This window comes from Colias croceus, chromosome Z, assembly GCF_905220415.1.
Source record: "Colias croceus chromosome Z, ilColCroc2.1".
In the NCBI taxonomy this organism is placed as follows: Eukaryota; Metazoa; Arthropoda; class Insecta; order Lepidoptera; family Pieridae; genus Colias; species Colias croceus.
Genome location: NC_059568.1, coordinates 5,247,072 through 5,262,483, shown reverse-complemented (window position 1 = coordinate 5,262,483; position 15,412 = coordinate 5,247,072). Strand labels below are relative to the sequence as shown.

The 15,412-nt window shown below is 31.0% G+C and overlaps 1 protein-coding gene across 1 annotated transcript; it reads left to right on the top strand.

Moving 5' to 3' along the window:
- Positions 1 to 5,368: 5,368 nt before the first annotated feature.
- LOC123705172 (tryptophan 5-hydroxylase 1) lies at positions 5,369 to 14,975 on the top strand. The gene is made up of 10 exons (XM_045653833.1): positions 5,369 to 5,652; positions 6,560 to 6,713; positions 7,581 to 7,746; positions 8,873 to 8,923; positions 10,191 to 10,308; positions 12,336 to 12,499; positions 12,877 to 13,003; positions 13,287 to 13,519; positions 13,886 to 14,102; positions 14,733 to 14,975. The coding sequence occupies exons 1-10, from the start codon at positions 5,392 to 5,394 to the stop codon at positions 14,820 to 14,822; spliced, it is 1,581 nt and encodes a 526-aa protein (XP_045509789.1). The 5' UTR covers positions 5,369 to 5,391; the 3' UTR covers positions 14,823 to 14,975.
- The last annotated feature ends 437 nt before the right edge of the window (positions 14,976 to 15,412 follow it).

The following is a 15,412-nucleotide window of genomic DNA, read 5'->3' as shown; positions in this document are numbered from 1 at the left end:
AACAAAACGCCATCACCACACACTAGATAAGTCTGTTACATTTAAATTGTATTTGTGAAAATGTGTAAATGAAAAAATAATAATAATTATAATACCACAATTCGTTGAAAAATAACATAAATACATGTAACATAACCTATAACCCTAACCAAGGGGGGTGGTGACGACTTAAAGATTGCCCACCTATCCGTTTGCTTGCACTTCCATAAAAAAAGAGTCCCCAGTCCTCCCAGTCTTACTATAATTTTTGATAATTCAGTCATGTGAAGTAGACCCGATTTCCGGAGCAGAGAAACATATTCATTAGCTCAGTACAAAGTTATATCAAATGAAATAATTAAACCAAATGAGCACACTCATCAAAAGAATGATGTAATTGCATGAATCCTTTTTAATTCAAAGCCAGTCTAGTGTTTGGGATACTGACCGAAGTATTGACAATACTCTTAGACGTGCGCCTCACTCCGTCTGTGGGATGAAAGAGTACTTCAAGAGTAATGAAATTTTTATACAATTCTGTGGGAAACTTGAACGAAAGAAGGAGTATATCTTTGTACTGTGTAACTTGACTATGTAAGACTGTGTAATTTTTTTGGTTGGGCAGGACGTACATTTTTAACTGTTTATAAATATGTACAGAATCTGAAAGTCGTGTGTAAAGTTTTATAATATAATATAATAGAAAATAAGCCAAAGTATGTTTGACAATAAAATTACCATTTTAAATAGGTTAAAAGAGATGATTGGACAACATTTTAACGAACAGTAACAACTACATAAGAATATATAATACGAAATACAAAAATAAAAGCAGTTTTAAATAATATGCCTAAGACAGCTTTTATGTTTTGTGTATTGTTGTAGGTAAGTATATTCATTAAAATTATTTCAATAAACATCATCACACCGTGGAAATAGAAAAAAAATGTATTGCACATGTTACGAGCAGCAGATAGTAACAATCTATCGATACTAAAAAAAGTTAATTAACACAAGAAGAAATAATAGAGCCTCATATTATGAAAAGGTAGATAGAAAGAAAAAATACAATTTCAATTAAAATTAACACACATTTAAACATTTTAACGAACAGTAACAACTACATAAGAATATATAATACGAAATACAAAAATAAAAGCAGTTTTAAATAATATGCCTAAGACAGCTTTTATGTTTTGTGTATTGTTGTAGGTAAGTATATTCATTAAAATTATTTCAATAAACATCATCACACCGTGGAAATATAAAAAAAATGTATTGCACATGTTACGAGCAGCAGATAGTAACAATCTATCGATACTAAAAAAAGTTAATTAACACAAGAAGAAATAATAGAGCCTCATATTATGAAAAGGTAGATAGAAAGAAAAAATACAATTTCAATTAAAATTAACACACTGAATGCGCATTTGATAACGATTTCATAATTAACCAGTATGCAAACGAAGAATATTCAATTATTTCAGTTTCCATCTTTTATTATACTTTTGCTGTTTCTTTTCTGTGATTGGAATTATCTTTTCTCTTAATAGAACATTATTTTAGTTCAGTACAAAAGTAGCAATACCCATAGATTTCGTTTATGTGATTCTGTAGGCTATTTTAAATGAAAATCTATGTTGAATAAGTTTGCTGATAATATCACTTGACGTAAAATTGTGTATAATTATTCCACAAAATCATTGTTATAATAGCTAAGATAAGATAGCAATTTTTTTTGGACTTAGAATTTTGACTTGTAAAGGCAATTTAATTTTGTGTATTTTGAAAAATTACTGTACTATATGTAAAAATCACCTAGAAAACCATAAGGTATTTTAAATTTAAACTGTTTTATAAGGATTCTATATATTATTTTTAATGAATGACCATTGGTCATACAAGGTATATAGAATATTATTACCTATTATCATGATAGAGAATAATATTAATTACAGGAATAAATGTGTTTCATATTGAGAAATGTGTAAAGAATAATTATAAAATATACTTATGGTTTCATATTGTTTGAGCTTATACAAAGACCAAGAAAGAAATAATAGTAGGACATAAAACATAATATCGATTACCAAAAGGTTATAAACATGTTTCTAAATATTGAAATCACAATAAGCGAGGAAGCAGTAACAAGCTCTGAACCAGTACAAATCGAATAAACGCTTCGTCTCTTAGGAAATCGAATTAAAAGCTCGCTCTGCGAATGAAATGTTTTATTGTGTTTCCATTTCTATAAACATTTAGTTATCATTTTTTCCCCAAAGGATATTATAATAATACTGCGAAATAATATCTGCTTTGTGGAAAAAAGAGACGTGGCCTCGAGATAGTGGCATTGGAATGGATCTTGAAGTTATCAGTTTTAAATAAAAATATTGGAGATGGGAATTTGATTTTAATACTTCGAATTGACAACCTTGATTTTAATTGACTTGGCTGATTACCTACTTTAGTTATTCTAGCTACAAATACGTACTTTGGTTGCATTGATGGTCATATTTTGTGGTTGATCGGTTGTTGTTTAAAACCATTATGACGAAAAGCATATTTAAAGAAATGCCAAATTTTATTTGAAGACTGAAGTTTCACTCTGTTTAAATTATATTCATAAAAGTAAACTATAACTTTGTAGCTTAAGTATTATAATACTTTCTTAAGTTTCTTTGGGTTTTGATCTATTTTACGAAAAAAATGAAAGATTATATTTTTGAGCATAGTTATGCTTTTTCTCCCAGCAGTAGACAGTGTTCTTATGGCTGAATAATATGAATAGACTTAGTATTTATGTATGCAATTTCCAATAATTAACTGACGATGTATCAAAAGCACCTATGTTCTTGTTTTCAAAGCGAGGAAATCGGATGATCTGTAATACTTCTTATGACTGAATGTAAAGGGCGGGTTATACCAGATGCTAAATGAGTGAATAACGATGTTTCAATATAAGGAATTATGATTGCTTCAATGGGAATAATATTATTGTCTTTAATATTTCGTTTGTTTGCAACATCTCATATTATAATAACCTCTTTTATTCAGGAAGGCATGTTTTTTTAACTTTTTATAAAGAAATGCTTACATATCTAATAAATATCTTACAATAAAATATTTACGGTTAACTGAAACCAATGAAATTATGTTTAAACAAGAATTTCAGTGACATAATAATTGGAAATGGAAATTGAGAATGAAATCGAACAAAGTCGCTTGTGTGTTGAAAAGGTATGATGTGTTTATATAAACAACATTATTCATGCTTCAGTTGCAGTTTTATGCGATATTTATAAATGCGTTAAATATTTTTTTAATTAACTGATATTTTTTAAATAAAATAATGAATTAATTAAAGTAGTAATTAGCCAACTGTCCTGTGTGTAAATAAAATTACAAACATAATATGAATGAAAAAAATACATAATTGTCTAATCACAAATCACAAAACAGACATTTATTTCCTATTAAATTTTGAAGCAATTTTAAAAATGAATCAACAGATAGATAACATCCCCTATTCCCATACATAGAAACACCGATAACATTCGAAACAATCATTGAGATAATATTACTACGTATGGAGGAGACACCACGAACAAAATCTGTGCGCCATTTTTTGCTCTAACTAAGTTTTAAAAATTATTATCTAGTTAGGTACTTACCGATGAAAGTTATTCCTTTGCACTTTTCCGTATTATTTGTGCAATATCGTAACACACACGAAGGCATATTTGATGCGTTTCACTTTAAAACAAATAAAAAATGAGCGTGCAGTTACGCCATATGGCGTATGTTGAGCGGAGCTAAGTGATGTAGGCGGTGTCGTCTCCATAATATGTAGGTATATCTCAATGGAAACAATGCCTATAATAATTCACATCCATATATTTCTAAAATAGAATTAGTCAAAATGTGGGTCATACACATTAGATAAATCAGTATCCAACGTTAACGAACTGTAACTGAATCCACTACGATCTGTGTATGACATGAATGGATTATCATAGTCATACCAGTCTACATGTAGGTCGTATGAACTGTACAGTGAAAATTATTTGCGGATTTTCACTTTGATTACTACAGAATTTGGAAACACAAACATTGTACAAGAATGTTGTTGTATACCAAACAATCTGCCTTCTAATTATTTGATAGATAAGTGTATGGAAGTCTGTATTGCTGGTCGTTCAAAGAGCATTAAGAATCTTATAACCAAAAATTCGGGGAAGAAGTAACTAGATGAAAGTTATTTTTTTTTTAACAAGAGATATCGAATCAAATCATTTAAAAATAGAAATAATCTCAGATACAAGAGGAATTTATAAGGATAATCTAAAACTTTTTAAATGGTTTTATGAAAAGTTCTTCAGTTTCATTCCATTAAGATGACACTAACAAACAATAAAAGAAAACCTTTTGTATAAGTGTAGTTCAAGATTCCCTTAATGTATCAGTAGATACGTTTACGCAAGGCTGTTTGATAATGAATGACAGCGAATCCTCTTTCCGCTAAACAATGGTAATAAATACAGCAAGCCCACCGTTATCGGACGGTTGTCCGAAAGGGGGTGGGTGCATCTGTGTGTGTTAACAGCCCTAGAACATACTAGATAACTTATATTGGCAAATTTACGACGCCTGAAACTAGTGTCTTAGCAATTAACATGAGCATAAATTTCATTGCAATAGTTGTTCAGGCGCTTTTAATTGGGATAAGGCATTTGAATTTTAAAATTGGTTCAGTATGCTTTCACAACTTTCTCATAACATGCCTATATCCTTTTTCATACTTTTCAGAACATCCATACTATAATATTATAAATGCGAAAGTAACTCTGTCTGTCTGTCTGTTACTCAATCACGCCTAAACTACTGAACCAATTTGCATGAAATTTGGTATGGAGATATTTTGATGCCCGTGAAAGGAGATAGGCTACCTTTTATTGCGAAATATGACCACTAGTGTTATATAAAAGTGGTGAAAATGGCCATTTTCTAATGAACGAATACCATTTGAACAAAGCATTTAAATTAACGACGATACAGGTTTATCAGTTCTAACTCAAAAAAAAAAAAAAAAAATCTATGTTGTAAAACATCTCAAAAGGCCAACTCTTGTTGTAAATAAGTGTACACGTACCAGAAAATTGTAATATCTCCTATCAAAAATAACAAGCGAAGTGTGTCCGTGACTTAACGGTGTGAAAAGATTTTCCAAGTTACAGTGAACACTTGATTCAGCCAATCAAATATACCCACCCTCCTGTTCGGCTCCCGCGCCTCATCTCTTTATAAGGAGCGTTCGGGACAGGACACGACGCAGTACATCACCGTCACTCTTACCTAACAAACCTCCTTAGACCCCTAACCCATAGTATCCATTAATTTCAACCACTTGAAATGAGTGGATCAGGCAAAGGTCTCCTCGGTTTGTGGCTCTATAGAAATGGCTCGGACTGGGAGGTCAAAAAGGAAGCGCCTCACCATCCGAAACTTGGAGAGATGAGGTCCCAAACCCAGCCGGAGGGGGAAAGAATTTCCGTCATCTTCACTATTAAGAACCAAGTGGGAGGATTGGTGCGGGTTCTGACGGTATTCCAAGACCTTGGGATCAACGTACTTCATATTGAATCGAGGAAATCAGCAACTGAAATTTCCGCTGTAAGTTTATGATGCATGCCACGCTGCCTGCGATTTTGTCCATCTAGAATAGCTTTATGATAGGATAATTTTTTTTTATACTCTGATCTTTTTGCATTCTTAGAAAGCCAATTATTTTGATGAAAGCAACCTTCACTATGTAACTACAAAAAAGTTTAGCCATCTTCAAAGAAATATAATATTTTATTTTTAACGAATTCTCTTTTTAATCCCATCATTAAGAAAATCAGAAAGCAAATTTATATTTTTATTCCGAAAATTTTCTGTTAACTTTTTCGTAATATAAGAACCTATTTAATAAGAGCGATATTCAGCGATTTCATTATAATTTGATTGCAAAATTTATTATACACCCATTATTTAAAGTCTGAAAAAAAGTACTTTTAAGAACTGTTACATTTATGTAAACCTTTTCATATACTTCAAAAGAATGGTGAAACAAGTATAAGCGCAACGCGTATAAATGCAAAAATATAAAGAAATCGAGTATTTTGCTAAAACTTATTTATTATATTATTATTTAATTTATGATTGTTGTTCTTATATTGATTTCGTCGTAACAGTCTTGCACCAAGCCCTTCGCTCTTTAAGACATAAAATGCGTAATCGAGGTTTAAGCAAATAACTACTATAATATCCCTTTTCAATTAATGTTAAATAAAATGTATGAAAAAGCTCACCTGTTTACCATAAGACGCGAGAAAAGTTCACGCATATAATATTGATGTTATTAAATAAATTATTTTAAATATTTTAAAGCTTCAGCTTTTTATATAAATAAAGATTTAAATAAAGATTGTAATAAATATATATTGCAGTTTTTTGTCCAATAAAGTCCAAAACAATCCACAATATATTATAAAATTTACACTAAATTCCTATGACATTAAAATGTATTTTCTCCTAGTCGGATATTCTGGTCGATGTAGAATGTGATCCAAGACTCATGGAACAGTTGAAAAGAATGCTAAAACGGGAGGTTCAAGATTTCGAGCTGGTTGCCTCCAATACTGGTGACGAGTTCCCCCCACCAACACCGTTGTCCGCTGCTGCTAGTTTTGGTGAGTTATCTTCTGGGAAAAGTTTCATCAAAAATTACCTGACAAAAAGTCATTTAAAAAAGACATCTATGCATTGTTAATGTTAGAACGAATCTAGACAAACCTATTTAAGGGCATTTTCAACCCTTGGTTACCTGTTCAGCGAATACACTTTTTTAAATCAACCCAAGTGGTCTTTTTTTTTTGCCAATACTAATTTTACTGGTGACATTTTACTGTATGATGTAGATAATAACGTTATTCGAGAGATTAGTTTTAAGCTTTAATCTACTGTTACTGTACTCTACTAGAGCATATCACACAAATAAACATAATAATACTCGCAAAATAAAACCTTTCTCTGGTGAAGTCGGGAAAAAGCTTTTCTTTTAAAATTAAGTTAATCGCTATTAAATCCTATTACAGAGAGTAATAGCTAATTAATCCAAACTAATTATATGTACACCCTGTTTGCTATTAATCGTAAGTTGTATGATTAAATGAGTTAATCAGCTAAAACAGATTGCTTTATCGATTGGCAGATTCAAATATGTTGGAGAATAAATTTTAAACAAGATCAATATCGATATAAGTATTAATATTCATATTATTATGGTAAAGTAAATGAAAATGAAAGTCTATTAGTCTCTTTATCATTGTTCAAATATGAACCGCTAGCAGAATTCATATTCTGATCTAATGATTATGTTTGATAAATAAAATTATGGACATTAAAAAAGTACCTACCTAGCTGTGTCCCGTAAATCCGTCTTGAAGAAAGTAAAGTAGTGATGAAACAGTCAGAAATGGTAAAAATCAGTGACTACGTAATGTTTGCAGATTATAAAATTTTGTAATTGATATCTTCACTTAAATATTTTCGCCTAGATTTCGGTGAAATGCCGTGGTTTCCTCGCAAGATTTCTGACTTGGACCGTGCGCAGAATGTTCTAATGTACGGTTCAGAGCTGGACGCTGATCACCCTGGCTTCAAGGATCCTGTGTATAGAAAACGGCGTGAGCAATTTGCAGCGATTGCAAATAATTATAAGTAGTAAGTATTGTTTCAAGAAAATTGAAAATGAAGTTTATGGCTGTAGCATTGCGTTGAATGTCTTTGAAATACATAATATATATCGTTTTAATCAATTCGCCGTCCCCGGAGAATAAAATGATAACAGCAAAAACACAACTTTTCAGGAGAAATAAAAAACCGATAATTGTCTATAACTCGCAAAGCAATAGACGTAGAGATATAAAAAAAGGCTCAGTGGTAGCTAATTTTTTAACCTTTTATTATGTTTCAAAATATTTTTAATAACTTTAAGAGAACTGAAGATAATTAAAATTTAAAAAGTTAGTAGCATTTGACTGAAATGTAAATTTACTAATACACACTTATCATTTTATTCTCGTTTATATTGGACATATGCATTAATGGATAATATCCAATGAACTTTTATTCTGGGTTTTTTTTAAAACAATATTAGAGCAATCAACTATTATTACATAAAAAATGAAGACACTAAAAAATAATGAAAATCAGTCTTCCTGATCTACATCGTGATCATAATGTACATGATCATACGAATGGCGCCAAAACATATTTTTACGAGAATAAAATGATAATAGGCGTTCGTCATTATTTCGCCGTTTCTTTTTTCCGAGAATATTATTGTAAAAGTTATTACCACATAAAGAGTGAAGAAACTTTTTCACTATCATATTACTATCTTTTTTTTCTAGTACGAATATGTTCTGGGAAAAAGCAGTGAATACAATTGTAATATCCTATAACTTTGTGGATAACAGGAGAAAAAATACAAAAAAAATTGTATAGATGTATTAAGCTACGTAGGCTTCAAATATCGCATAACAATAAAACTATGGTAATGGCGATTATCATTTTATTCTCCGGGGACGGCGAATTGTGAAAATAACTTAAACATTAACACACTTAAATATTTTTTTTGTTTCTTTAGAAAAATCTATTTTTGCAAATTACAGTATTTCAAATGTTTCAATATTTATACATTGATACTAAGCAAACTTAAGGTAACAGTTGATTTTCGCAGGAAACAAAATCTTTATGAAACGTACCATTTCTCGCACAGCTATGTTATTTCATATATGTTTTGCTTCTATTTCGTTTAACAAAACGATGCTATTTCCTTTTCCAGTGGACAACCGATACCTCGTGTGCAATACACAGAAGTGGAAATCAAAACCTGGTAGGTTAAATTGATAATATTGAATCTATTTGAAGTCGAAAAAATGCAAAAAATTCTAATATTTACAAAATTAAAATTCAAAGAAACCCTTTCAATCTCCATAAAGTTTCTTCAGAGTTTTAAATATTACTTCTTGGGAATTTAACATTTTTTAATTAACTTCTGTCGTGGCAGTGTTATCTATATCTTTTTGCACATTTTTCATAACTTACTAATAAAGAAATTTCATATAAAGTGAAAATTCTTATCAAAATATTCTTAACGTGAGCTTGTTTGTTTGGAAAATTGTTTCCGAGAAAATAAAATGTAAGATAATAATACTTAAACCTATATTTTAATTTACTCTGAATATAACTCAACACAATTGACAGCAAAACTTTAAATTATTATCTGGCGTTGTAAATTATTCCGAGTTGAATTTAAGCCTCGACGATGTGGTGTTAACAAGGACTTACTCAACTTTGTAACTACAAGTTTAAACTGTGTTACATACTAATTTTGAACTAGTGTTTTGGCTCAGTTTCGAATTGACGTACAACAGCTTTGAAGACTTTAACTTAGTGTTTGCGCGCAATACAAGATCTTCATTATTATCAGTTTTTAGACGTAATTACCTAACATTATTAGGTTTATTATTTTTACTAACAAATGTATCTGCAATATCCGAATTTTTGATGCTAAAATAAATAAAATTATAAGTTTGAATTGGATTATCTCTCAATTTAAACAACTAGCTGTGCCCCGTTGTATTACTCGCAGTGCTCCGCTCCTATTTGTCTTATCGTTATGATATAATATAGCCTAATAACCATCTAATAACCTTTCTCGATAAATGGGCTATCTAAATATTTTTTTTTCAAATCGGACAAGTAGTTGGCGCGTTCAAACAAATAAACAAACTCTTCAGTTATAATATTAGTATACCTATAGATACAAAGATTATTGTTTTTATTACTCTAAAAAAAATTGTGAAAGATATTGTGATGGTTGAAAAATCTATTTATTTCGACTAATCGATTGAAACTTGAAAGTCCTAGGTCCTCACCACAGAGCCACCACTATACGAACTATAGGTACTTTACAAATGGACCGTGATATTCGACCATTCTCTTCTTAATGATAATTCTAGAATAAATTTATCTCTGATCTATGATTTATAAGGACGTAATCTGAAAGTATTTGCTCTAGAGACAGAATCAATACTACAATCTGCTATTTCTTCTATTTTTTTTTCTTTTTACATTTAAAAATGCTTTTAACTCAACAGGGGTATTGTGTTCCGTGAGCTGCACAAGCTGTATCAAATGCATGCGTGTGAAGAATATTTGCAGAATTGGCCTCAACTGGTCAAATATTGTGGATACAGAGAGGACAATCTCCCTCAGGTATGTTTATTTGCACCTATAATTTATATGTATTAAATGGTACACTATATTTTATATGGTGGATAATATTATATTAGTTGATTCTTATAAAAGATTTTACTGGTATGAAAAAGGTCTGTTTTTGGATAACTTAGATATTTAAATTACATTTTATTTTTTATTTTAATTACTTAGAAAGGTTTTTTTATAGCTAAGTCTGGAATTCGCAATCAAGGTTCGCATTTAATTATTTGTTTCTGCTCCGTCTTTTTAATATGGGAAAAGAGTGTAATTTAAAGTAAATTTTTATCAAAGTTATTTATATTACAATCTACGAAATTCTAAAATGTTTTCGTACTTCATTAGTAAATTTTAATAAATTAAAAATTATTAAATCTATACATATAATAAATCTGTAGAAGGGTCAATTCTGTACATTGAAAATATTGAAAAAATAAATACCAGGGGGTGTTACTGGATCGATACCAAACCCAAATGTGTGATTAAAAAATTTTTTGTCTGTCTGTCTGTCTGTCTGTCTGTATGTGAAGGCATCACGTGAAAACTAACGGTTCGATTTCGATGAAACTTGGTATAATTATACCTTATTATCCTGGGCGTAAAATAGGATACTTTTTATCCTGGAAAAATACGTAGAAAAAAATTAATCTTATTTTTTCAGTTTTATCCATAGACGTTGTTCTGTAGAACCGCGAACACACGTTGCGTATTATTATTATAGGCCTAGCCGTATTTGGGTCCAATAGTATTTATAAGATGTCATTGTCAGAGTCACAAAAATGGAGAAATAAACCATCCACGCGAAGACAAACATCCGCGCGGACGGAGTCGCGGGCGGACGCTAGTATTATAATAATAATTATTCTTATTAAGTCGTTTTTTTTAAATCTAATATTTGATTTTGTCGATTGACGTCGTTGTAGGTACCTGTAGTTACAATGATTAATTAATATTCATAGAGAATACAGTAAATTTATATTCATAGATTACAATAAAATTATTGGCTGGTGTGTATATTTGTAATCAAGTTTGTAATTGATAACGCCATGATTTATCGTAATGCTCTTAAAGTCAAGAGGGAATAATTTTCATCTTGGCACGTGTATTCCAAGATAAAATCAAGTCAAAACTTTCCGTTCTTTTCGCATTTCATTCTGAAGTAAAATATAAAAGAAAATTGAGACCTGCTATTCGCAAGGAATGTACGTAACCTTCTTGAAGTTCTACAAATGCAACGTGATATTGAAAAATGAGTGTATCACATTTCCTAACATAAAAATATTCGTATAAAATCTACATACGGTTCTGTACCTCACATCTCTTCAACTTATAATATTGGTTAGGAAAATAGTACTCAACATGGCCTAGAAAAGTATACAATCTTTTTAATATTGCCTGCGCAAACACTATGATATAAAATAAACAACTTTAATAGCTAGGAATACAGTATAATCTTCAAAGGCATATTTCAACAGCACTTTCACTTGCTCTCAGATATAATTACAGAGATTCAAGGCCTCGGTAAAGAGTTCCAAGTTCAGGTTGAAGCTTGAGGCGGTTTGTTTATGTTTATTTTCTTCAATTATTTTCTACGCATTTTTATTAAAGACGGCTTCTTTGTACCTTTATAATTCTTGTTAAGAAATCCGCTTGCTCACCCTGTGAACTTTGTAGTATCCTTGAAATTTCCTTTAATTTTTTTTAAGTTATAAAAAAATATTTATTCTTATAATGGAGATTAGACTCAGTAAAACACGTCTTTCAAAGTTTTTTTTTTGAACCAATCTCAATTTCTTGGACTATTTCTTTAATTCAGATTCAAGAGCTCTACGTCTTAAAAGATGCCTTTCAGAATACTAGGACTGATTGATTTAAATTAACTTATATTCGAATTGCTTAAATTATATTCCACATATTTTGCGTACAGACAAAGAGTTATTTTCTATATTGTATTTTTGTTTAAGTGTGTTTCACTCTTGTTTTTGTTCTTCTGTATGTGTTAAATTAGTGATAATGTATTGTTTTAGCTGGAAGACGTGAGTGCGTTTTTGAAGCGCAAAACGGGATTTCAACTGCGTCCCGTTGCCGGGTACCTGTCACCAAGAGATTTTCTGTCTGGGCTGGCGTTCCGCGTGTTCCATTGCACGCAGTATATACGACACTCTTCGGATCCATTTTATACGCCAGAACCGTAAGTATTACATTAATTCTAATCACAACTTTAATTTATAAATAGCAAAAGAATAAGCGACATTGAAAATAGTAAAGTGATAAAATTTTTGGTAAGATCAATGTCGTTGAAGGTATCAGATAGATAGGTTACGTATAATATCTTTCTAACATTATTTTAACTTTATAATTTATTAACTTTAATTTTTTATACGTTTTTATTAGCGTCACGTTTACGTTTGTAATTTTCTTTGTAACCAAAACCCGACTCGATTGAGACCGACTTTTAATGGAAAATTTTAATTCAATCTTTTTAGCCCAAGCATGGGTGACAATACAATAATACTACGAATTTAATAAAGAAAGTGTTTATTTTGAAACCATATTTATTACTTACAGTGATTGCTGCCACGAGCTTTTGGGCCACATGCCGCTTCTGGCCAATCCTAGTTTTGCCCAGTTTTCTCAAGAACTGGGATTGGCTTCACTTGGCGCTTCTGACGAAGATATCGACAAATTAGCTACGGTAATATTGTTAAAACATAATATATGACAATATATTAATGTTATGACAGATTTTTTCATCTTTATCTACTATTATAATATTATTATTAATTATATACCACATAAATTAGAAAAAAATATTTTTTTTTAACACTCGACCCGTGTTATAGACAAAGATAACAAAAGTAAGATCTTTATGCAAATTGTACGCAATTATTCTAGAAATTTCCTTAACTAAATATAAGTAGGAACTTATATTTAACTTACATAAAGTTTATACACTTTATTAATTCTATTATTTTTAGCTATATTTTTTCACCGTGGAGTTTGGTCTTTGCCGTCAAACGGATGGTACATTCAGGGTGTATGGAGCTGGTCTACTATCTTCTGTAGCAGAACTTAAACACGCGATATCCACTCCCGATAAGATCAAGAGATTTGACCCTGATGTCACTGTTAATGAAGAATGCATCATTACGGCGTATCAAAACGCCTATTATTACACTGACTCCTTTGAAGAGGCTAAAGAGAAGATGAGGTAATAATATACGATTTACAATGATTACGGAGGGATATATTTCCACTCTTTTCTAAGTTCTATTTTCCTATTTTTAGTTATATGGTATTTACCAATAACCAAAAATCAGCGATTGCACTAAGAGTAATCTGTTATCGATGACAAAAACTGTAAACAAAATTTCAGCACTTTGCCTTGCTCGATAAATAGATTTCGATCTTGAATCGTTCCTCAAATGTTTAACCAAACTCGTCAGCTTTATAATTAAAGAAGTACCTGCAGATAAACACATTTTGAAGATAAATAGTCTTGAAGTTTTAATACCAAATAAATTTTAAATAATTGATTATTTTATTATTAACACATATATATCTTAAATAAATACAGGGCCTTCGCGGAGAGTATTCAGCGTCCCTTCGGCGTCCGCTACAACCCTTACACCCTAAGTGTCGAAGTACTCAGCAATGCACAGAAGATAACCGCTCTAGTTAGCGAATTGAGAGGCGATATTTGTATCGTATCGTCTGCTATAAAGAAGATCTCCGCTCAGGACTCGACGCTCGATGTTGAAACTATAGCGAATATGCTTCATACCGGATTGCAGGTAAAGTTTTAACTCTACTATATTGGATACTAATTTTCTACGTTCCAAGAGTCGTGTCGTCTGCTAGAAAAATTTTGAGAAATAGCGAATATGCTACATACCTACTGATAGATTTCAAATATTGGATACATATCTAATTTCCTAGAGAGACGTGTCGTCGGCTATAAAGAAGATCTCGGCCCAGGACTCGTCGCTCTATGTTGAGACTAGCGAATATGCTTCATACTGGCTTGTAGGTTCAGTTTTTAGCTGCAATGTGATGACTACTTACCATAGCGACTGTTTTTTGTCTTTACCGCAATGTTTTATTGCTGATAAACACTAGTACCTAATTCTCAACAGTTGTAAATATTATATTGAGTAAATATTAGTGAAGTTAATATAAAAAAATGTTGTGTGGTTTTATGTAACCACGGTAAATGTGAAAGTTTTTTTTACACTATAGACATTTAACTAAAAATTATCGTATTTGTACGATAATTATCGTATGTATCGTGCGTCACGCGACATGCGTTACACAGACCAAAAAGTTTGAGACGATGTAATAAAAGTTTCACTTTAATAAATTGCCTATAACATGTAAAATTAAAAGGAAAATTTTAAATGATGTTTTATGTATATTTTTTCTAGGTCAGTGATAGAAGTCCTCAAAGTGCTTCTGGAGGAAGCTCTCCTAACTCAGAGAGGGGTCAATCACCTAGATCAGATAATTATAAATAAATTCATGATAAAATGCATTTGATATAAATTAAAAACAAACTATTTTTCCTAAAACGGCATTAATATTTTCTGAATTGTATTGACAATATTGGTCTTAGATTATACAGGGTGACTCAAAGGAAAGTTTATATTTTGTGGATGAATAAAAAAAAAAGTAAGCGGTGTATTGAAAAAATGTTTATTAATTATTAAAGTGCATAATATAGGAATTTATTTCTTAAAAATAATATCGTCCAAATGCAGTCCATTGCGTTCACGGCACTCATTTAATCGAACAGTAAAATTACAGTATGACAGCTCGGCAGGTAGACACAGTGATGGCTGCCATTTCGTGCCGGATATTTTCTTTTAAATGCTCTAGAGAAGTTGGTTTGTTGGCATACACTTTAGATTTAAGATACCCCCACAAGAAATTATCAAGAATAGAAATTAGCGAGGAATTATTGGCCGTTACTTTTTCGAAGACGAAAGGGGGCGTGCAGTTACAGTAAATTCAGAGCGATGGTAGACGAGTTTTTAGTGCCTGCACTGCAAAATTTTCCTGGCACACCACATAACTTAACCAGAGAACATGGTTGCAGCAAGACGGA